A 22,626-nucleotide genomic window follows, 5' to 3' on the forward strand; every position below is an offset into this window, starting at 1 on the left:
GACGGGGTGGGGGGGGCTGGCCGAGGATTTAGCCTCCCCTCAGGGGCCCGGGACAGGGTTTGGGCTGACAGGGACCCTGAGAGGCCGGGGCCAAGGATTGGAGGGACACAGGAGCATCCTGGAGATGTCCCCTCTCACTGCCCCATCACTGCACTCGTGAGTGTGTCCCAGCACCGCCCTCCCTGGCTGGCCACAGGCTCCACGTCTCAGCCCGCAGTAGGGTCTGCTGCAAGACCACTGCCCCTCTGCCTGTCCCTGTGGGCCCCGCTTGCAAGGCCCGGCACTGGCCGGCACTGGCCGCAGCATGTGAGGGCCTCCTGTGGGTCCAGCGCAGGCCTCTGCCCACACCACGCCCTGGAGGGGCCCACCGGCCAAAGCAGATCCCTCCTCGGCCCAGCCCCACGCTCCACCCCCACGAGGCCATGATGGGAGCAGGGAGCGGGAGGGGTCCTGCTCCCCGCCAGCCAGTCCGTGACTGAGGGGTGGCGAGGATCCCGCTGGTTTGCGGCAGGGGGCCTGGCTGCCGAAGAAGGAGAGCAAGAGGTCGCAGTCAGTTGTGGCAGTGATGGCTGCTGCCCCCGCCCGGGACCCCACGCTGGCAGCCCTGGAGCCTGAGACCTGTGATTGGGCAGCATGGTGGATTCTGGAGTCAGGCCTGGCTGGAAAGAAAGGGACTCCCATTTCTCCCCATCAATAAACAGTGGAGTCCCCACTGTGGGCCAGCTCTCGTCCCCCAGCCGCCCCTCAGCCCAGGCCTTCGGAGGAGCGGGGTGGACAGCGCGGTGGGGGCTGCACAGCTGGGGGCTGCAAGCCGCAACGGCAGGCAGTCCCTGGGGCTGGAGCCCAGGCCGCGGGCCGCTGCCCTGTCTCCTGCCCCCTCCTCCCTCGGGGCTCCCTCTCAGTGCCCACCATGACCCCCCTACAAAGGCTGACCTTTGATGAGGGGAGTGGCTGGGGGGTAAATTCTCCCTCCTCTGCCTGGACAGATAGACAGATGGCTGGAGACACGGTGGTTGGTCGGCCTGATCTGAGCTGTGGCCCCTTCAGACCCTCACCTCCCGGCCTGCCTGCTCTTCCCTTCACAGTGGACAAGGGGACATGCACCCCAGGCTGCGGAGTGGGCAGCTGTGTGCACTGTGGGTGGGCTCCCCGCTGGGCAGCTGGGCCACTGTGTGCTGGACGGCCGCCGGGGCCGGCTCCTCCCAGAGCCACACTTGCTCTAGCTCGGCCAGGGTCTCCTGACTGCCCTGGAGCCACGCAGCCCGTGCAGGCCCCATGTGAAGCCCACCACCAGAGCAGCTGGTCTGACCGCCGTGGGCCAGTGTGGAAGGCTCAGGAAGGGCTGGCACTCTGGGAAGCAGGAGACGCCGGGCCAATGGCTGCCCTGTTCTGGGCCTGGGCCCAGCTCCCCCACACTCCCTGTGACCCACTGGGGACCTTGTTGGCCCGGGCTCTGCCTTTTCAGAGTCCTGGCTCCTGGGCAGGCCGAGGGGTGGGGGTGAGGGAGCAGTTCCTCTGAGCAGACTGCACCCACTGGTCACTCTGGGCTTCTCGTGCCAGGAGCAGGCCAGCAAAGACCCTCGGGGTTGAAGGTGCTGGTCACTTCACACCACCCCAGACTAATCAAGCTGCCGGCTGAGGGTGACATGGATTCCAGGCAGAGACTCTGGCCTTTGCAGAGAGCACAATGTGGGCTCCTCCGGACCTGGGAAGAGCCACTCCCTCTCCTGGATCCTACCGTCTCTGGCCCCAGGCCCATGCCCTTCCGTGGACTGTCCCGGGGTGGCAGGTTATGGGGACTGTCAGAGATTGGCTGCACAAGGATGGGGGGCCCCACGTGAGGGTGGCAGGCTGGCCCTGGGCCCCTGGCGCTGGCTCTCGCACACAGCAGCCTCCTCATTTTAAGTGCACGTGAGTCCCCTAAGGGGGGAGGGCACTGGGCCCTGTGGTCACTGAGCCCAGACAGGGGGTGTGGGGGAGATGGGACCCCGTCCGGGGGCTGAGCAGTGGGGACCGGACAAAAATGACCCATCCAGACCCCGTGCAGCACCACACTTTCTGCCGGAGCGTTAATTGACATCGAGGGTCCGGAGCCCCGGGCAGTACGCGCGGCCTAGGCCTCGAACAAATGCGGGGGCTGGCGGCGGCGCCCCCCACACCCTGCAACAAGCTCCCACAGCCCCTCCCACTGCTCCTGGCCGGCCTCTCACCTGCTCCCGGGGCTCCCGCCTCTCTGAGACGAGCGGGACCTGCGAGCTGCTTCCAGGCACAGAACCTGACTGACTGTCCCCCGCTGATGGAAGCCTCCAAAGGCTCTCCTCCTGCGGCCCAGTGGGGGCAGCTCTGGGGCCTGGGGGAGCCCAGGGCATCCACCGGCCCCCAGGCAGCAGACTCTAGGAGACGGCCCTGCCAACAACGGGCCGAGCTGGCAGGCATCCTGCACTGAGGAACCTGCCCCGTGAGACCCTGAGAGGGAGGCTGGGGGCCGGCGATCAAGGCCCGCAGGACTTCAGACCACAGACACTGTGATGGAGTCGGTAGACTCGCGGAGTCTGCTCTGTGGCGACAGGAGATGCTGCCACACTGCGTGGTTTAACGATCGGGTTACTGCGTGGCTTATTTCTGCCCTCAACCAGAAACTCGCACTCTGGCAGCCCCGCAGAGATGCTGTAGCCCTGTCGTGTCTCGGGGTGGGCAGACCGCCGCCACACCTCGGCTAACGGCTAACCTAACGGCCAACCAGGCACTCGCAGAAATGCCAGGCGCACCCCCGCACCCCGCCGCTCTCTTGGACCCTCCCCCGGGGAACCAGCCTCCACGCTGCGAGGAAGCCCGACCAGCCCACGGAGCGACCGCGTGCAGACACTGTCCAGATCCCGCCAGCAGCCTCCACCCTCGGCCAGGCCTGGGCCGGAAGACGCTACCAGTGGCTCCAGCCATCAGCTGTCCCATCGCCCCCGCCTCCACGTCCTCCCGGCTGTGGGGCCCAAGCCCGGGTCAAACCACCCAACACGGAGCCCAGGCGCGTAATGAAAAGCCGCATTACGTCCTCACGCTGCACCAGAGATCTCTGGGCCACCTTCCTGACGAAAGATGCCCCCAGGGCAATGCAGTAGGTACTCAGCGAAGGTTTGTGGGGTGCGTTTAAGGATGAGCCACGGGCGGCGCCTTCTCTGGGGCAGCTCGGGGCTGGCGGGCTCCTCTTCTGGCTGCAAACGGGCTGTCGAGGGAGCCGAGGGGATGGCGGTGCTGGGGCTGAGGGCACCCAGCACGCCTGTCCGCTTTTCCTGGGGCGGATGGGGGTGGGCCTGGGTCCTCACAGACTCCGCTCCCCAGCCCCTGCTGAGGAGAAAAGGAGCGGGCTTGGAGCCTGCCCCCGAGCCCGGAAAGGCCAGCACCACCCCTGGGCTGAAGAAGCCCATCCTGCCCACTCGGCACAGTGCCCGCAGGGGTGACCCCTCCCGAGTCTGCGGGCAGGGACTCTGGTGCCCTTTCCCACCAGCCTGACCCGGGACCGACTGGCGATGAGAGCTCTGCAGAGGCCGTGCCCGGAGAAGGCAGCAAGAGGGGCGACCCTCTCGGGTTCCCTCTCTCTGGGAGCTTCGTACCATCACTCAGTGAACTTCGCTTCACTGTCGCTCAGTAAACCTTGCTTTGCTGCCACCCCCCCAAAGGCAGCAAGAGGCTGGGGGGTCATGGGCCTCCTGCTCCTGAGGCTCCCAAGCCGCCAAGAGCTGAGGGCAAGCCTGCTGGCCTGTCTGACCCCAAGGCCAGTGCCTGAGCCGGTCAGGGACCCAGGGCCCTGCTTGGCCCCAGGCCGCCTCTTCCCCAGGGCAGTGAATGAAGGAGTGGATGTGGAAATGAAGTGCCAGGTGACTGAATCTGCATGTGATCGAAGGGGGCCCAGCATCCCTGAATTTAGGGGGACCTGTCCCCACTTAGCTAGACTTGGTGGTGGCTGAGTGTGGCCTCCCTTGGAACGCGGGGTGGGGGGCTCTGAAGGGAACCCCAAACCCTGCAACGCGACTGGCAAACCATGTAGCTTGGAGCTCAAGCACCAGTCTTGCTTCTGCCACTGGCTGAGCCGGGTCCCTGCAGGGGCAGGAGGGAGGGTCCTCGCAGTGGGCCTGACCCTGCCTGCCCAGCAGAATGCTGCTGGCAGGCTTGTGTGGGCAAGGAGGAGGGCTGAGTGGTGCCCTCCTGGCACCGCGGAGCTGGGCCGCCCCATGACAAATTAGGAAGTGGGGTTTTGCTCCCACTTGTGTGATTTTTTTGTTATTATAAGATAATAGGCATTTACGCCTGGAACAAGATAAAAACAAGCTGTCCTAGTGACTTCCTGCCCAGGTCCTTCCAGAATTTTCTTTCGATGCACAGATGGTTATATTTAAGATTGCATTTAATTGTGAAACTCCTGTAACAGCAGTATAGAAAATTGGGGGGAGGGGCCCCAGCACTCCAGGCGGTGCTGAAGTAAGGCGGGATCCCTCCCACTCCGATCCCTCCCACTCCGTCCGCCCTGGAGCGGTCGCGTCCAGCCCCCCCCCCCCGCCCCGCTCCGAGAGCACGCCCCGCTGCACGGTCGTGCGCGCCCGACGCCCCTCGGCCGCGGGCCCGAGTGTCTCCCACCCCCGCGCCCCCCGGGTCGCCCCCCTCGGCTCCCCGGCGCCCCGCCCCCGCCGGTCCGCAAGCTTCTCCCTCCCCACCTGCGCCCCGCGGTGCAGCCTCCGAACGGAGGTGCCAGCAACTTTGTTGACTGAATTCCTGAACCCGCCCGAACCGCGGAGCTAAAAATAACCGGCACTCCTCTCGCCGCGCCCGGCCGGGCCGCGTCGTGGCCCCGGTGTCGGCAGGCCGGAAGGTCCCGGCGCCGCCACGCTCGCGGGGCTGTGGGGTCACGGCCCGCGGGGCGGCGGGGAGACCGAGTCACCGAGGGCCCCGTCGGCTCCCCGAGACTCTCCGGCCTCCCCGTCGCAGGCGCGGGCTGGAGGCCGCAGGCCGGGCTCCGTGTCCCCGGCGCTGCGCGTTCGCCGCACCCCTCTGCCCCGCGCCCTCTGCGCGTGCAGTCCCCCGCGGCGGCCACCAGAGGGCCCTGCCCCCTCCTCTCGCGTGCTGCCGGTCATCACCCCTTCCCACAGCTGTTCCCCGCAGGAGATTGACAGCTGGGCTCCGGGTTGCCATGGGGATAGGCAAATGAGGGCGGCGGGTCTGGGGCTCCGATTGGCCTGGGGGCTCTCGCCCCTCCCAGGGAGGCGGGACCGAGCGCCCTGCTCTATAAAGGGGAGCGCGCGGCGCGGCGCTCTGCCGTGGAGGCGGGGCCGGTAGGACGCGGGCGGAGCGCGGGGAGCCCGAGCAGCCCGAGGCGGCGGCCTCACTGCTACCCTCCCGGCCACCCGCCCGGCCGCCGACGCGCGGACTGGGAGCGAGGCCACCCTGCGCCCCCTGGGGTGCGGCCGGGGCCGCCTGAGAGCCCCGACCGGCGGCGTCCCCTGCGGCCGCCCCTAAGTTGGCCGCGCGAAACTTTTCCCCGCGCGTCTGGGCGCCGTCCCCTCCCGAGACCCGCCGCCCGTGGGGAGGGAAGGGGGGGGAGAGGCCCGCGGCTCCCCCCCCCGCCTCCCGTCGGGGCGCAGCCGGGCGCGGCGGCGGGGCCGGGGCCCCAGGCGATGGCCGCGGAGCTGGCGATGGGCGCCGAGCTGCCCAGCAGCCCGCTGGCCATCGAATACGTCAACGACTTCGACCTGATGAAGTTCGAGGTGAAGAAGGAGCCGCCCGAGGCCGAGCGCTTCTGCCACCGCCTGCCGCCCGGCTCGCTGTCCTCGACGCCACTCAGCACGCCCTGCTCGTCTGTGCCCTCCTCGCCCAGCTTCTGCGCACCCAGCCCGGGCACCGGCGGCGGCGGCGCGGGGGCCGGCGGCGGCGCGGCGCAGGCTGGGGCCACCCCGGGGCCGACGAGCGGGGGCCCGGGCGCCGTCGGGGGCGCCTCGGGGAAGCCGGCACTGGAGGATCTGTACTGGATGAGCGGCTACCAGCACCACCTCAACCCCGAGGCGCTCAACCTGACGCCCGAGGACGCGGTGGAGGCGCTCATCGGCAGCGGCCACCACGCTGGGCACCACGGCGCGCACCATCCGGCGGCCGCCGCAGCGTACGAGGCTTTCCGGGGCCAGGGCTTCGGGGGCGGCGGCGGCGCGGACGACATGGGCGCCGGCCACCATCACGGCGCTCACCACGCCGCCCACCACCACCACGCCGCCCACCACCACCACCACCACCACCACGCCGGCGCGGGCCACCACACCGGCGCAGGCCACGGCGGCGGCGGCGCGGGCCACCACGTGCGCCTGGAGGAGCGCTTCTCCGACGACCAGCTGGTGTCCATGTCGGTGCGCGAGCTGAACCGGCAGCTCCGCGGCTTCAGTAAGGAGGAGGTCATCCGGCTGAAGCAGAAGCGACGCACGCTCAAAAACCGCGGCTACGCGCAGTCGTGCCGCTTCAAGAGGGTGCAGCAGCGGCACATTCTGGAGAGCGAGAAGTGCCAACTCCAGAGCCAGGTGGAGCAGCTGAAGCTGGAGGTGGGGCGCCTGGCCAAGGAGCGGGACCTGTACAAGGAGAAATACGAGAAGCTGGCGGGCCGGGGCGGCCCCGGGGGCGCGGGCGGGGCCGGCTTCCCGCGGGAGTCCTCGCCGCCGCAGGCCGGGCCCGGCGGGGCCAAGGGCGCACCCGACTTCTTCCTGTGAGCGCCCCGCGCGAGCGGGCGCCGCCGGCCAGAGGCTCGGACTCCGCGGTCCGGCGGGCCCCGCGCGCCCCGCCGCAAGGTCCGCAGGCGCGGGACTAGAGTCCCCGGACCGCCTCGCGCCCGGCGCCCTCCTGCCTCGCCGGCCGGCGGTGACCACGACCCCTCTGCGCACGGAGCGCGGGGGTTCCCAGGAAAGTTGAGCCGCAGCGAACTTCCTCCCCGGCGTCCGCCTGTACATATGCCGAGCGCGGTTCTCCGCTCCGACGCCGCCCGCCCGCCTGTCCCTCGTCCGTCTTCCTTCTTGCGGCCTCACCTTCCTTGCCCGTTTTTACTACTCCTTTTTAAAGCGACCTTATTTTCGAAGTATTTCTATTTATTTTGCTCGGTGATTAGGAAAGAAAACCCCGGAGGAAGCTCCCTCATTCCCGGCCGGGGTCCACCCTCGGACGTCCGCGTGTCCCAGCATGTGTCGCTCGCTCGCTCGGAGGGATCCGGTCCCTGCCTGCCCTCCTGCCCGCCTGCCCCCAACCCTGCCACCGGCGTCCCCTAGAGATTGAAGCCAAGGAATATTATCTATGCTGTGTTCAGTCCTGCTGCCCTACTATACTCAAGGGGGGGAGGGGGGTTGGGGGGTCGCCGCGCTCTGCGGGTGGGGGCTGGCCCAGACTCCCCTGCTGCTATTTCTCTATGCACCAGATCGTATTTATGACTCCCGGGGAAATATATCTTATTTTAATCTTCAAGAGAAGTGGAAGAAGAAAAAAAAAAGTAACGCACAGTATTTCTAGCAAACAAAAATTTTTTTAAAAGGAGGTTTCAGCCTGAACCTCCTGGCATGGAGGCGAGTGAAGGAAGTGTTTTTATTTTAATTTAAATTGTGTTTAATTTTGTTTGTGGAATTTTTTTTTTTTAAGCCCAGTGGCTTTTTGGACTAGCCTGTGGGGAGATCCCTGCAGGACTGCCAGGCCCCTGGCCTCCAGTGGGTCCTGTGCTCCTTCCAGGCCTGCTCCTGCCCAGCACTCTGAGCAAGAGACACTCTAAGTCGTTCAAAGTTTTCTTGTATTGTTGGGTTTTATTGGATAATTTTTTCATTTGCTATGAAGCCGAGAAAGGGAAGAAAAAACACAAAATAAATCCGTTTAGATCCAAAGTCACTGGAGCCTGGTTGGTTTTTCTGTGGCTTTCATTTTTGCCCTGTTTCTCCCTGAATAGAAAGAAAAGGAGGTCCGCGACCAGGGCCCTGCCTTAGCTCTGGGTGAGCCGCCTGGGCCACCTGAGAGACCCTAACCAGAGTTGTAAACAAGGCTGCTCTCAGCTGGCGAGACCTGCGGGCACGCGCCCTGCCCGCCCTCTGGGGCCGCCCGGTGGGGAGGAAGGCCTCAAGGTGGTGGCCCCAGGCTCCCACTAAGGCGGGATGGTGGTGACGCCACATGCAGTGCCGGTGCGCGCCGGTGGCCGGTATTGTCCCCAGTTCTGAGCCCGCCGTCTCCCCCCCAGGGGTGGCCTGGCCTCTGTCTTTTAAAGGCCCGAGAGCCCGGGCTGCGGGGGCTCTAGGGAGGAGCTGGACTTCTGGAAATCTCACATCCTGAAGGGTCCCGGGGCAGTTGCAGGACTTGGGGGACTGTGAGCCCCTTCACCACGGGACGGAGGCTGGCGAAGGTCTGCCGCTTGCGCATTTAGAGGGACGAGCTTCGGGGGCAGCCAGCGCTGTGCTGCTTCCCCGTCCTCGTCCTTGGGGTTGGGACAGCTGCAGTTCTCGGTGAGTGCCTGGCCTGAGCCTGTCCGACTGCCTCAGTCTGACCCAGAGAAAAGGTGAGTGCTGCCGCCTCCCCTTTTGCTTTAGAATAAAGCTGGTAGCAAGACCGTTGGGTCTCCATGGGGGTTTGAGCAAATCTCCAAACCCCGGGGCTGAGATCTCAAGCCCGCAGGAGGGAGTGAGGTGGTGCATCTGGGGGCGAAAACGCTGGTGCAGAGAGAAGTACGAATGGGGGGGTGCGGGGATGAACTCAAGGACCAGGTGGGGAGGCTGCCAGCCAGCCCAGCAGGTCCCAGCCGGCCTCGGGACCTCGAGGGGATCCCCGGAGGCGGTGTGTCCTTTCACATATGGGCGGGGTCTGCTGGCGGGGTTTTGACGGGGACACCTTAGTTCTCACTGTTGCCGCCAGAAGAGCCGCCTGGGCGTCTTCCTCCTGGCAGAGAAAGCAGGCTCGAGGACCGGGCCGCTGGGCCCATCGAGGGTGGGGGCAGGGCCGCCGGGCCCAGAGGCTGTCTCCTTGAGGAGGCAGTGGCGGCAGGGAGCTGCGCTCACCCCCTCCCTCCAGCCCTCCAGGCGTCCCGGAGCTCTGACCGCAAGAACCTGGATTGGGCTCGGAGCCCGGGATGGAGGGCCCCCTACGACGGCCATCCCGGGGCTGCTGCCCTCGGTGGGTTTCTCCACATCACTGGGCTTGGCGTCACTGTCCTGTTCTGTCTTCTGTTTTCTCCCTTCTCTCTCTCTCTCTCTCTCTCTCTCTCTCTCTCTCTCTCTCTCGTTCATTCCTTCCTCCCCCATCCGACTCCCTTCTTTTGCCCAGGAGAAAATGAGCCTGGAAGACCGGGATGTCAGTGTGGGAGGGAGGACGGACGGACTCTACTTCTTGATTTTAGAGGCAGATCTTTTCCTGGGAAAACAGCCCGTCTGGGGAAAGGCCCCTCGGCTCCCGAGCTCTCCTGTGCGCACCGGCTGGGAGTGCGGAACCCAGGCCCTCAACCTGCTGTCGGCCGGGGTCTGCGGGGCCCTCCCCGGGCCGGCTGCCCACCACACTGGCAGCGCTGGGGTCCTGAACCTCGGCTTGCCCCGCAGAGCCCCCAGCGGGCCAGGCCCCCCTGGGGAGGGGCTGCTGCAGTCAGGCTGATGCTGGGGACGGGCAGAGGACCCGCCAGGAGAGAGGGTCCTCCGGGGTGTCTGTGTGTCTGTGAGCGCAGAGGGGCCCGTGGGTACATGGGGGCAGTGCGAGCTTGGAGCCTCCTGGGCCGGGGCAGGGGTGAGCACAGTGCCCAGGCTTTGGAGCAAGCCTCCACTCCACACGCAGACCCCTGAGCCCTGCACCCCCTCTGAGAGGGGTGACCGACACCCTCTGCCTCCATGTTCAAGGGGGGCCGTGGTGGCACCCTCACCTCAGCCACTCAGCTCACAGGTTCCATGCTTTGTCCTCCCCGCAGAGGTCCCAGGAGCCATCTTTCTGATGGAACCCTTCCTCCCGGCCTTGGGGCCTCCACCCCCTCTGCCCCCCCAACCCCCCACCCTGCAGGCATTCATTCATTCCTTGGTTACTTCATTCAGTCTGAGAGTCCCTTCTCTGTGCCCAGCCTGGCAGGGACCCCAGCAGGGACCAAGATGACCACCTTGGCCCAGAGCTCCAGAGGGAGATAGCAAACTCACCGAGCCGACGAGCCGACGAGCTGGTCAGACTGCCAAGTGCCAGAGCAAGGAAGGAGGTAGGGGTTTGGGTTCGCATACTGCAGGGGAGGGCTGGGGCATCGAGGCAGGTGCAGGTAGCCTAGAGGGTGGCAGGAGGACTCCTGGGCGGGACAGACCAGAGGGAGACTCATGACGGGCCTCCGCTCGGGGACAGGGCCGCGCACACATGCTTGACGTGTGCACCCTCACCACGAACACAGACATGCACACGCTCCGTGCACACTAAACCCGTGGGCCCTGGGCAAGCCCCCTCCCCCGCTCGTTCCCCGCGTGGCTGCCCCAGCACAGTGGCTGTCCCTGGCGGGAGGCCACTCTCCCACACCCTCACCCACAGCAGCTGTAGTCCGCTCTCGCTGCAACTCCCAGCACCCTGTACCCCAGCCCGCCCTTGCCGTGCCTCTGCCCAGTGGTCTCTGGGGGCAGCGTCATTCCAGGCCCCCACCCCACACAGAACACCCACTTGAGCATTGTCCTCTGCGCCTGCGAGGGTCCCTACACCCCAAACATGCACACGCACCTCACAGCTGCCATCTTGTCCTCCAGCTGGTTAGGGTTCCAGGAATCCAGCTCCCAGCTGCTGGCCCTGGCTGGGCCCCAGGGCTGCTCTATGCTGGGGGCTCCCCACTTCCATCTGCAGCCTGCAGCCCCCAGCCACTCCACTGCCACCAGAGCCCCGTTTTCTGCAGCCCGTCACTGTGCGAAGGGCCCCCGCTCTGGTTTCCTAGTTATAGCTGGCTCCTAGGGTGGCCGAGTGCAAGGCCACCGTGTCCTCTTCCCGCTTCCCCGGGAGGGTGGGCGCACACAGGCAGGCAGGCAGAGGTCAGAGTGACAGGAACAGACACGTGTGTGTAGACGTGGCCACGTGCATAGGCTAAGACATTCAAACGCACAGATCTCGACCCGCCCGCCACACACACGTCCACATGCACGCTCACGGCTAGGCACGTGTGGGAGCACAGATGCACAAAGGACGGCACACACACATGTGACCTGCACACAGGGACCCCGTGGGTTGTGTCTGCCCCGGTCCCTGCACCGCCTATCCTGGCCAAGTGCCTCGTGGGCTCTGACACCGGCCACCCCAGGGAAGCAGTGCCCTCAGCCACCATCTGCTTGCTTCTGCCGGACCCCAGGACCCCGCAGCCCCTGCCACCCGCCCTGGACTCTTCACTGCTTCTGGCCCAGCCTGGCTCCTCAGTGCCGCCCGTGAGGGCCGGAGGCCTTGTTCCTTGCCACGTGTCCCTGAGAACAGAAGCCTTCCCTGGGCCTACCCATCCCCTGGGGACCGATGTGACACAAAGCCCAGCCTCCGCCTCAGTGGGGCCCTTTACCAGCTGCGCGGGATTGGAGGCTCGGTGCCCAGGGCTCATTCACTCAGTGGGTCCTGGGTGCAGCCTGGGCGGGGCCCCCATGGTGGCCTGGAAGGGCTCAGAGGCCCACCTGCAGACAGGGGCCTGGCTTTGCGACCCACCTACCAGGCAGGGCCTGGAGCCTGGGGCTGGTGGCCCCTTCTGGGTCCCAAGGAATGTCAGAGCACCCCTTGTCTGTGGCCATGCATGGGCCTGTCTGGCCCAGGGCCTGGGGACCTGGGGCAGCCTGAGCCGCAGGAGCAAGCCTGTACCCACCCCCAGGAGCCAGGGACTCCTCTCTAGGGGCTCTGGGAAGCAAGCAAGTGGGAGCTTGGAGCCAGCCACAGAGCTGACAGGCTGGGTTGTCCCTGCCACTTGGGACATTTGGGGGACAGGGAAAGGCCCCCAGCCCCCACTGGCCCCCACAGGGACCCCACCCCACCCCACTGCCCCAGGCTCCAGGACGTTTGGCCATGACAGTGGGAGAGGACTCTTCCATTGACTCAAAACTACTGATTAAGCACCGACTGTGTGCCTATTCCAGGAGGCAGGGACAGAACAGCAATTTGACACAGCGCCATTCCGGCAGGCTGCAGGAGTGGAGGCCTGCGGAGTGGGCGCTGAGGAAAGGTGGTGGGCAGAGACCCAGCCCTGGTGCCCAGAGGAGGCAAGACATGAAGAACAGGTGGAGGGACCTGGCGAGGGTGGTGGGAAGCAGGTGAGGAGTGGGCTGGAGCAGACTGCGCAGGGAGGGGGCAGGTGGGAGCGGGCTGGCTGGCCCACTGCGGAGTCATCAGGTGGAGGAGTGGAGAGGGTGCTTGGAGCCCGGCCCCCGCGGGGGCCACAGGACACTTCCCGGGACCCGCCAGGGAGGGCTGGGGAGCAGGCGGGGCCAGAGGCGGGAGGCTGGGGACTTGGGGCCGGGGAGAGGCTCGGCGTCCCCTCGGTGGTGGTCCGCAGCGAGGTGGGAGGCCGGGCACTGGACGGACAGGGGAGGCGGGGTTGCGCACCGATGCCCACCCTCGGAGCTCACACGCACACGCACACTTGCGCACAGCCGGGCACCAGCGGAGCAGGGACAACTAATTTGCTGTCGGAGGGCTCAGCGCGGCCTAATGCACAGTGACACCGCTCAGCTGCTGGGGACTCCAGCTGTCACGGCCCATTAGCCCGCCGCGGTGGAAGGCGACCTGTCAGCGGGGGCGAGGCCGGCCTGGTGCCCCGGAGCTCAGCCGGGGGGAGCTGTTCGCTTGTCCTCCCCCCTCCTCCCTTCCCCCTCCTTGCTCTTCCCCCTCCTCCTCCCCACCTCCTCCTTCTCCCTTCCCTGTACCCTCCACCTCCTCACCCTCCACCTGCCGCTCCCCCTCCAAACCCCTCCCCTCCCCTCCTCTCCGCGTTCCTCCTCTCCTTTCTCCACTCGCTCTTGTCCAGGACCCTCCAAACCCCCTCCCCTCCCCTCCTCTCTGTGTTCCTCCTCTCCTTTCTCCACTCCCTCTTGTCCAGGAAGCCTCCAGGCTCAGTGTCCCGGCACCGTCACCCAGAGAGTTGGCTTGGGGTGGAGGAAGGTTCTCAGGGCGCGTGCGCTGTGGCCGAATCCTGCTAAAATGCAGATTCCCTGGGCCTCAAGGTGGGCCGAGAACCTGAATTTCTCAGTCACTCAGACCCAGGCCTCAGGGCCGGGGGGGGGGGGGGGACGGTAGAGGCCACAGCTAGATAGTTTTCTTTTGGGGGAATGGGATCGCAGGAGGAGGCAGTTTTCTTGGCAGCGGGGGAAGGGGGTGGCGGCTTTCACACTCGGAGCCCCGGCCTCTGCTGGCCCCCCACCTCCCCTGAGCCCTGGGAGGCTGGAGGGCTGGGCAGGAGGAGCGGGCAGTGGGTGTGGCCGCCCCCCCCCAGGGTGGGGCATTCCGGCCACCCACCCCAGGCCTACTGCTGTCCCTCGGGGTCCTGGCACTCCCCGAGCCTTGTCACCTCCTCCACCCTGCCCTCCCTGACTCTGGTGCCCTTTCTTACCATCACCCTGGTTAGGTGTCCTGAGGCCAGCTGGGATCAGAGGCAACTGCCCCGGTCCCTGGGCCGCTGCCTTCCCAGACACACCTCTGAGGCCCTGGGGCTTGCCTCTAGGTCCCAGTCCGTCCTGCCGGCTGCTCCCTTGGCCATCCCCACAGAGGCAGGCTCCTCCAGCTCTTGCCCGGCCGCCCCACCTCCCTGGCACTTCCCTCCCCTCGGGTCACTTTGCCTGGTCCTAGCTCCCAGGGGACTGGCCTCTCCTCCCCTCCTGTGGGTCGTCCCCTTACTGCCCTCCCTCCCACCATATTCTCAGAGAAAGACCGGGAAGCACGTGCCAGATGCCAGATCCGTAGGACCTGGTGGCCTCCTGGGAGTGTCCCTGGGGGTGTCGATGAGGGCTGGGGTGCAGAGAAGCCCAGGATTTGCCTGAGTTCACTCAGTGGGGCCCAGCTGGACTCCAGAGACCGGGATCGTCCACCTCTGCAGGGCACTGGCCCTGTCTGGGGGGCGGGGTAGCCTGAAGGCGCTGCGCCTGGCCCACCCAGACTCCCTCCCCAGCGTCTCCGGACGGATGCCTCAGGTTTCTCCTTTAGAAGCCCCTGTGGCTCCTGGGTGCCCTCAAGCCCCAACTCTGAAGGCCTTAGCGCTCTCTACTCCCTGTCCCAGCCTTGCCCACCCTTCCTTCCTAACTCCACCCCCCCACCCTGAACTCCCGAGGTCAGCCCCTTCCTGACCCCCAGTTCCCCTGCTCTGCCAGGGAGCACGGGTGGAGGGCAGCAGGCTCTCCTGCGGGCAGCGAGCCGTGGAGAGCTCCTCCGGCTCCCACCCCAGCTCTAGCCCCACAGCACTGGAAGCGCCCTCTCCTCCGGGGACCGCAGAGTTTGGGGACCCTGGACGGCGGGCTGGGCAGCCGCAGGGATCGGAAGCCGCGCTCAGCTGCCCCAGGGCTTCTGTGTTTGCGGCTGTGGAGCTGGGGCTGCGGCTGCCGCGGCGGGATGGCGGCGGGACGCGTGCAGCTGCCACGAGTGCAGACGGCGCTACCGGCGGCGCTTCCAGAGGTGTGTCTCCGTGTGCGAGACGTTCTGGGGCCGTCCCTGGGTGGGAGCCGTGAGGACAGGCGGGGTGCAGGCGGGCGGCTCGCAGAGCTCAGCGCCGCTGGGGGGAGAGCCGGTCACCACATAAAGAAGGAAAGGATAGAGTGAATCGGAGAGGGTCCCACGCCCTGGAGAGAGGGAGGCAGGGCAAGGAGGAGGGAGCAGGGAGGGAGGAGGGACGGAGGAGGGCACGGGGAGGTGGAGGACCTGGGGAGCTCACAGGTCCAGTGGGGGTGGGAACAGCATAAGGGCCCCTACTTCTGTACAGAGTGTGGGGGAGAGAGAGCGGGGGCGGGGGGGGGCGGCCACCGTGCAGGGAGGGGGGGGCTGGCCTGGCAGCGAGGCTCCCTCACCTGCCCAGGGGCTGAGACAAGGCCAAGCCCTCAGTCTGCACGACTGTGGCGTGGACTGAGGGTCACAGGACCTGCTCCCCGGGCTTGCTCAAGGATAGAGTGGACGGTGGCAGGCCAGGGGTGGGGGCACACGGCCGCCCGAGGGCCTGGCCCTTCGCCCTCCTGTTCCTGCTGAGGGCAGGTGCTCACGGGGGTTCTGGGGCAGCCCGGGGTAAGAGCTGGGCCGGAGGTTGCCCCATTCGGGCCTCAGCCTCCTCATTAGTAGCCTGGGGTAACAAAAAAACCCCTGCCCCGATGGGTGTCGTGAGGTTCAATTTGGCCCCAGAGCCTCCCTCCACACCCCTGACAGATGCCTGGCATCCGTCCCTCCATCCCACCGGCCTCCCAGCTGGAAGAGAGCAGAGGCAGGCCCTTGTGTGGGGGCGTGGGGGACACCCCGCCAGCCCTGTGACACCGGGAGTGCAGGAAGCCAGGAGAGGACCCAGTGTCCCTTCTCTGGAGCCCAGCGGGGCTGTCTGTGCCGTGGAGGTAGGTGGCCGTGGCGTGGGCTGAGCCAAGGCCGGGCCTGGGAGCCTGGTCAGGTTGGAGCGACACTGCCCCCGGCTCCCTGCGCTCCTGCACCTCAGTCGCCACCCCACCCACACGAGGGCGCGGACAGACAGGGCAAGTCACCCGGCTGGAGGCAGGCCTGACCCCACTCCCACTTGTGCCCCTCAGCAGCTGGAGGTGGGGGGAATAGATGTCTCTGGGCTTAGTCCTGTCACCTGTGGGAAAGAATGCGCTCCCCCTGCCCGCTCCCACATCCACACGGGTCCTTGTGGGGGACTGATGAGGAAAGGCAAGTCCTCTGTCATTCTGGGAAGACTTCCTGGAAGAGGAGGCTCTGTATGGAGGGGAGGCCATGGAGCAGCCTGTGGCTCTCCAGGTGCGCTGGGGCAGAGTCTGTGGAGGGAGACTGCCCCTCATCCAGAGGGGGAGACATCTTGGCCACACTTGTGGAGGCCAGCACCTGGCAGGAGCTTAACCTTGGGCTCCTGGTCCTGGCGGGAGGGGGCAGGGAAGGAGGGGCAGAAGGGGGCACTCAGAACCGTCCAGCCCTCTGCTCCTCCAGGCACCTCCAGCCGGGTGCGTCCCCACCCCGCTGCCCCTGCACAGACCTGCGCACCAGGGGTCGGTCTCAGGGGACAGGTCTGCTCCCACCCCTCAACACTTCCTGCTGAGTTTGGGGAGCTGAGTTCAGCTGAGTTCAGAAACCCTGGGGTGTGGACTGGGCGCTTAAGCCACATCAAAATTATGATCCGGGAAAGCACGACCTTTAGCCCCGGTCCACAGTTCATGCCCAGGGGCCTCCCCACTGCAGCCGAGGGGCAGCAGCTGGAACCCAGGGTCCGGACCGGCCGCCTGGGGTGAGCAGAGGATGATCACTAGAGCTGGCTGGACAGACAGAGCACGGGGTGGCCGGACGGGCGGGGTGGTGGGACCGTGGCTGCAGAGAAGGTACGGGTGGGCGATGACGGCGGGGGCGGCTTGTGCAGGATGGACGGCAGGGGGCAGGAGGGTGGGCACGTGGGTGCTGCAGGAAGCAGAGGGGCGGCCCTGCAGGGGGGTCTGCACACGGGCTTCTCACTCCTCTCTCCCCTGCCTCCCCTCAGAGCCCTCTTCAACTCCTGCACCCCTAGTTTTAAGAAACCTGTATCACCGTAAGGGACCCCTACTGCTCTGCTCCTCTCCCCTGCTTGCTTCTCTCCTGCCACCTTCGAATCCACCGCCCATCTCTGACTACAGAAGGCTGGCCCCTGGAGGGCAGGGTCTAGGTCTTCACTGCTGCTGCCTAGAGCCCGCGACAGGGCCTGGTGCAGCCTGACGGGCCCCAGAAACAGCCCTTAGGACCAGGTGCGGAGATGGGCTGGCCCAGCATCGCCCCCTCGGCCCCGGCCCTCCTGCCCGTGGAGACCTTTCCCACCCAGAGCCACTGGCTGTGGCCCCACTCCCTCCAGGCCAGGGTCTTGATACCCTCCCTCCCTGCCCTCCCCTCGCCCACGCCCTGGAAGGCGACCTGAACCACTGTCCCTCAGAGGCCCAAGACTCTGGTTGCCTCTTCCCCAAGATGACATCTACGTCCCACCTGCTGCCACCAGAGGCAGCCCAGGCCTGGCCTGGGGGGTGGACCGACCACAGGGGAGGGAGGGGTGAGCTGCTCTCAGCTCCAGGCTGTGCAGGGGGCCCTTCCTCCAGCAGGCACCACCCCAACGTCCCTTGGCCACTGGCCACCGTGGTCTTTCCGCTCCCAAGACGGCCGCGTTGACCACTTTCCTGTCTGTCTGTCCCGCACACTGCCCCTATCTCTATTCATTCTCTGTCACTTTGGTGGCTTTTGGGAGACACCCAGGAGCGATGCCCGTGCCCCCACTGCTGTGTCCAACAGAAGTCTGTGCTCCTGGGATCTGAAGGGGCTGTGGGTGTCTCTCCAGGAGCCAGGATAGGCAAAGCCCGGATGCCCTCCAAGTCCAGAGCTTTCCCCGGGGCTACCAAGGGCTGGGGTGAGGGTGGGAGGCCTGGAGCAAGGGCCTTGGGGTGGCGATGGGAAGGGCAACCAGAGCCTCCGCCAGCTGGGCAGGGGTGAGGCCCAATCCCAATCCCAGGCTGGGGCCACAGGACCTGCCATGGCCCCGGGGCCTGCAGGCGGGGTGGGGGGTGAGACCAATGAACAGGAGTGCCCCTGCCCCCCCCATCGCCTGTCCCCATTAAGGGGACAATGGGACAATAAGCACTTTCCCCTTCTTCATTTCCCCTGCCGTCTGCTAATATCATATTGATGATGATTTCTCTTTAATGGGCTATTTGCGGTAATTATGATACACTGAGTGAGTAATTGTATCTGACTCCCAGCGCCCACCACTGGGGGCGGGTGGTGGTTCCCAGCCTTCGGCCCTCTCAGCCCAGGTAGCTCTGGGCTACCCGGAGACCAGCCGCCAGCACTGGATCCTCTGGCACAGGGTGCTCCTTGGCTTCCCCCGCAGGGGGGAATGCAGGCCTCCGAGCCTAAGACTCCGGTCTCTTAGCTTCCCAGAGCTCATGGGGCCTCCCTCCCTCCCTCGGTGACTCCTCAAAGGGCCTGCTGTGGGGTGGGGGCCTCTGTCTCTTCTGGGACATGAACTCCACCAGCAGGAACTTCCCAGCCCTGCTGATTGCATCTGGGCATAGGCGCACTGCAGGTGAGTCTCGGGCAGACACCTGGGGGCAGCTGCCCCAGCCTCCTGTGTTAGGGCATGGCCACCAGCCCCTCAGACCCACCTGGGAGGTCCTCTGCTCCCCACCAGAGCTCCCCACTGTTTCCCACTCCCATTCCCCAGGAAAGCCGCTCTCTCTTTCCTCTCCCCATGCTGTCCCCCCAGGTCCCTGTCATCTACCAGGCCCAGGCCCCGCAGGACAGAGGACAGTGGGGTCCCCAACAGTGGCTGGACCCTCCTGTGTGCCTGGGACGTGCCAGCCCTGGTAGAGCTCAGACGTCGGATAGAGCTCTGCCTTAAGTTTCCCCAGGCAGATGGTGAGGTCAGGCCCAGGTGTCAAGAGACACAAGAGCCCCACAACCCCACTGAGTCTCTGACGAGGACCCCCAGTCCCCACCAAGCAACCTCCCCACCCAGGAGCACACACCCTGCACTGCCCTCCCCGGACAAGGAGGTCTTCCTTCAGACTTGCTGGGCTGTGTTCAGGCCACTCAAGCCTGTGAGGAGCATCCCCAGGCAGGGCCCCTTGCCCTCCATCACCACCACTTCCACCATCACCTCCACCATCATCACCTCCACCATCACCTCCACCATCACACCTCCACCATCACCTCCACCATCACCACTTCCACCATCACCTCCACCATCACCTCCACCATCGTCACCTCCACCATCACCACTTCCACCATCACCTCTGCCACCATCACCATCACTACTACCGTCAACTCCGCCACCACCACCTCCACCATCATCACCTCCACCATCAGCTCTGCCACCACCATCATCTTCACGATCCTCACCACCACCATCACCTCCCCACCGCCCTGATCGCCACTGCATGACTCATCAGTACTTACTGTGGATGCGGGGTCTTGTTAGACTCGTGATCGTGTAGTTGGGAGATAAGACATGACCTCCTGAATTTCTGAGGAAAATTAAGTGCCAGATTGACTCTTTTTGCCCACTGCACAGTGGACAGGGAAGTGTCTCTGGGGCTGGGACGGTCCAGGAGGGCCTTGCGCCCAGCCACCGCGGCTGGCGGTCGGGAAGAGCCCTTGATGAATTGGCCGGCATGGCCAGGCAGGTCAGAGAGCGTGCGGAGGAGAGCACGCCAGGCACACCTGCTGACCCGGGACAGAGGCTACGGGGTGGGGTGGGGGGGAGCAGACTCACACACACCTGCTCCGGAACCCAAGAGAAAAGGAAGGGTAAAGGCATGGCCTCCGCTCTGGGGGAATCCAGGCCATGCACCCAACCTGCCTGGGACAACTCCAGGGAACTGCGGTCTGTGGGCAAGGCAGGTACAGGTAGGAGCCCGAAGGCTAGAATGTGGAGTGGGGAGGACTCAACCGTGGAGACCTGGGGGGAACTGGGCTGAGGATGTGGGAGCACCCCCCCCAAGGGCTGAGGGTCTCTTGCCTGCCTCCCTTACCCCTCTACTCACCCCACCCAACCCTACTGCCGATGGCCTGGGTCTTTTCGTGTGTCTTTTCTGGTCAATAAACCTCGGCTCCTGGGGGGCCTGGGGGTGGGGGCTGACGGCGCTGCCCCGCCCCCACCAATGCACTATGTCATAATTAAGCACGTGCAGTCTAATTAATTGAGTGGTCAGGATGCTAATTAGCAGCTTGATTGAGACTGGAGGAGGGTGAAGGGCAACCTTAGCAGTGAGCACCCCCCCCCCCACAGGGTCTGCTCTCTGGGCCCCCAGCCCTCAGCCCATCTCCCCCTTCCTCTTGCTCCTCCCCAACCCATTCCTGCTCTCTCTCATCCTTCTGAGTCACCTTCCCAGCCTTCTCTCCAGCTCCCAGCCCAGCCCCCACCTCGAGGCCCTCGCCCTCAAGCCAGCCCTGCCCCTTGCCCCGTCTTCATGGCTCTGCTCCCTGCATCCGCTGGCCCTGGGCCCATGGCCTCCCTTGTCCCTCTGCCCACCTCCGACAGACAGGCCTTTGGCCGTGTCTCCTGATCAGCGTGCCTCCCTAAAGGGTAGCCGGTGTGACTTGGGCTGAGGCAGTAACAGAGCTCACTTCTCACACAGCCTTCTCGGGTGAGATTGTGTCCTGGAGCCTCTGGCCACCAGCCGGGACCGACCACAGCTCCCAGGGCAGGTTTCTCACCCCTATCCAGGGTCCTGGCCTGTGACCACCCAGGCTCCTCTGGCTCTCCCTCCCCCACTCCATGTAGCCACAGACCCTTGGGGGACTGGACACGAGGGCCTGACAGGAAGGTGACTGTGGTCAGACCCCCACACCATCTAGCCCATCTTCCTTTGAGTGGCCCCTCCCCCAAAGGCTCATGGGGTGAGTCGAGCCACTGGAGGGGTTAGGAAGGCTGATGAGGAAGGGGAGGGGTGCTGAGCCTAGCTGGGGAGTTGCCGGGTTGGGGGTCTGTCCCAGAGACCTGGGCCATCCTTGTCCAGCCCACAATCCCCGGGACCCCATTCCAGACAGGTGGGAGGACCTACTTGTCCTTTCCCGTCCTTTCCCTGTTGGAGCCAATGGGCAGGAGAGGAGGACGAGCCCTGCTGGAGGACAGCACTTTCCTCATCTGGGAAGTGGGTGGTGGTGACAAGCCTCCCAGGGGTCAGAAGTAGAGCTGGCATGGGGTCAGGCCCCTTAGGGCTCTGCTGATGGCCTGATTTTATGGTGAGGACGGCAGGGGGTGAGGATGGGAGCCCTCCAAGCGCCGCAGCAGGACTCTCGCCGACTGAACACGGGCAGGTAAGCCCCTCAGGGCTCAGCGGCTTTGCCTGAGGCGGGGCTGTGGGCGTGGGGGAGGGGCAGCGGGGGGGTCTCCAGGGGCCAGGGGTTGAAACTGGAGGTGAAAGTCCTCAGGGACCAACCTGAGGCGCCTGGTAGCACGAGGAAGGATGGGGGATGGAGCCAGCCCCAACGCAGGGGCCCCGGTGGGCGGAGACCGGTGCTTGAACCGGGCTCAGAAGGCCCCAGAGCGGACACTTCCGGGGACCAGGAGCCAGGTGGCTCTTCTTTCTCGGGCTGCACGCGGAGGTCAGGGTACCGCACCTCTCCGCACCCTCCCCTCCCCCGGCTTCTCCCCCAGCCCCTCCTCCATCCGCGGCCCGGCTCCCGGGCCGGGGGCGTCACCCAGCACCAAGGGGGGGCTTCGTGGTCTCGCCCAGCGGTGGGCACGGCGGACTTGGGGAGCGGCCGGGGACGCGCCCAGATCCTGGGCCCCTGGCCTGGCGCGGTTCCACGGCCGACAGATGGCGCGGGCGGGGTGTGGCTGGCTGGGTGCAGGGGCGTCAGATGGCGCCGCCCCGGGCGGACCCCCGCCCGCCGCCGAGGAAGCGCGCTGGGGCCCTGGGCTCTGCGCATCTGGAGGGGCCGCGTGCCCGCCGCGCCGCGCGGGTGGCGCGGGAGGTGACACGCCGAGCTGCCACCGCCGGTGCCCGGGGCTGTCCTGGCGCGCGCGGGCGGGGCGAGGTGGGAACCGCGCGGGCGGGCGCAGCTGTCTCCCGGCATCTGCGCGGCGGCGGCCCGGAGGCCAGTGCGCATGCGCGGCGAGGGCTCCTCGGGACCCGGGCGGGGGCGGGGGTGCGGCCGGGCCGCGAGGACTAGAGCGGGCGTCCGGGTCACGGGCCGCAGTGCCCCTGCGCCCGCCTTCCTGCCCCGGGCGTCCCGTCCCGTCTCCCCTCCCCCCGTCACCGCCCCAGCGGCTGCGGGTCCGCAGGCTGCTCCGCCTGCGGTGTAAGGTTCGAGATGATGCACGCGAAAGCCTAAGGATAAGATGATGGACATCCTTAGAGATAAAAACGTACAATGGAGGCACAAGAGGGGGTGGAGGTCGGTGTTCATGAGAGAGATGCGGAGCACGCTTGCCCTGCTCCATGAGGACCCCTCTCTCGGGCTCCGGGCTTCCTATCATCCTATCACGCTCGTGTTGTCAGAAAGTGGAAAACGCACCTGTTTTCCTGGGGGCTTGTTCCCACCAAGACTCCCACGCCAAGGACCCTGCTGGAAAGACACCCTATAGGGAAACACAGTGTGCATGGGAGGGGGGCGGGGGGGGGGGCGCCACGGTGTCCCATGGAAGCTTCCAGAAGGTCCAGCTTGGCCCAGCAGGAAGTTTCTGCAGGGAAAGCTTCCGGGAGGAGTCAGCGGGCCAGCTCAGGGGCCATTCTCTGGGCAGGAAGGAGAGGTGCACAGGCCTGCCTTGTACACATGGGGGACCCACGCCTGAAGCAGGTGGCCCTGGGATGAGAGCTGCTCATTCAGTGAGGGGGCCCAGCATGAACATTCACCTCAGTGGGGTGGGGGCTGGCGCTCTGTGTCCTTCAGGGCGTGGATACCCCTTAGCTTAGTCTGTGCCAGCTCTACCCAGGCCGGTGGGAGCACGGGCACAAGCAGCAAGCACGTGACTGGCCGGGGCCTCCA

General features: G+C 66.1%; 1 protein-coding gene across 1 annotated transcript; it reads left to right on the top strand.

Moving 5' to 3' along the window:
* The first annotated feature begins 5,315 nt into the window (after positions 1–5,315).
* Positions 5,316–7,890, top strand: MAFA (MAF bZIP transcription factor A). Its single transcript, XM_045777247.2, has one exon. It carries the CDS (start codon positions 5,664–5,666, stop codon positions 6,735–6,737), a length of 1,074 nt encoding a protein of 357 aa, XP_045633203.2. The 5' UTR covers positions 5,316–5,663; the 3' UTR covers positions 6,738–7,890.
* Positions 7,891–22,626: the final 14,736 nt, after the last annotated feature.

Source organism: Ursus americanus, chromosome 9 (assembly GCF_024610735.1).
Source record: "Ursus americanus isolate L20-20 chromosome 9, mUrsAme1.1.p, whole genome shotgun sequence".
NCBI classification, from domain to species: Eukaryota; Metazoa; Chordata; class Mammalia; order Carnivora; family Ursidae; genus Ursus; species Ursus americanus.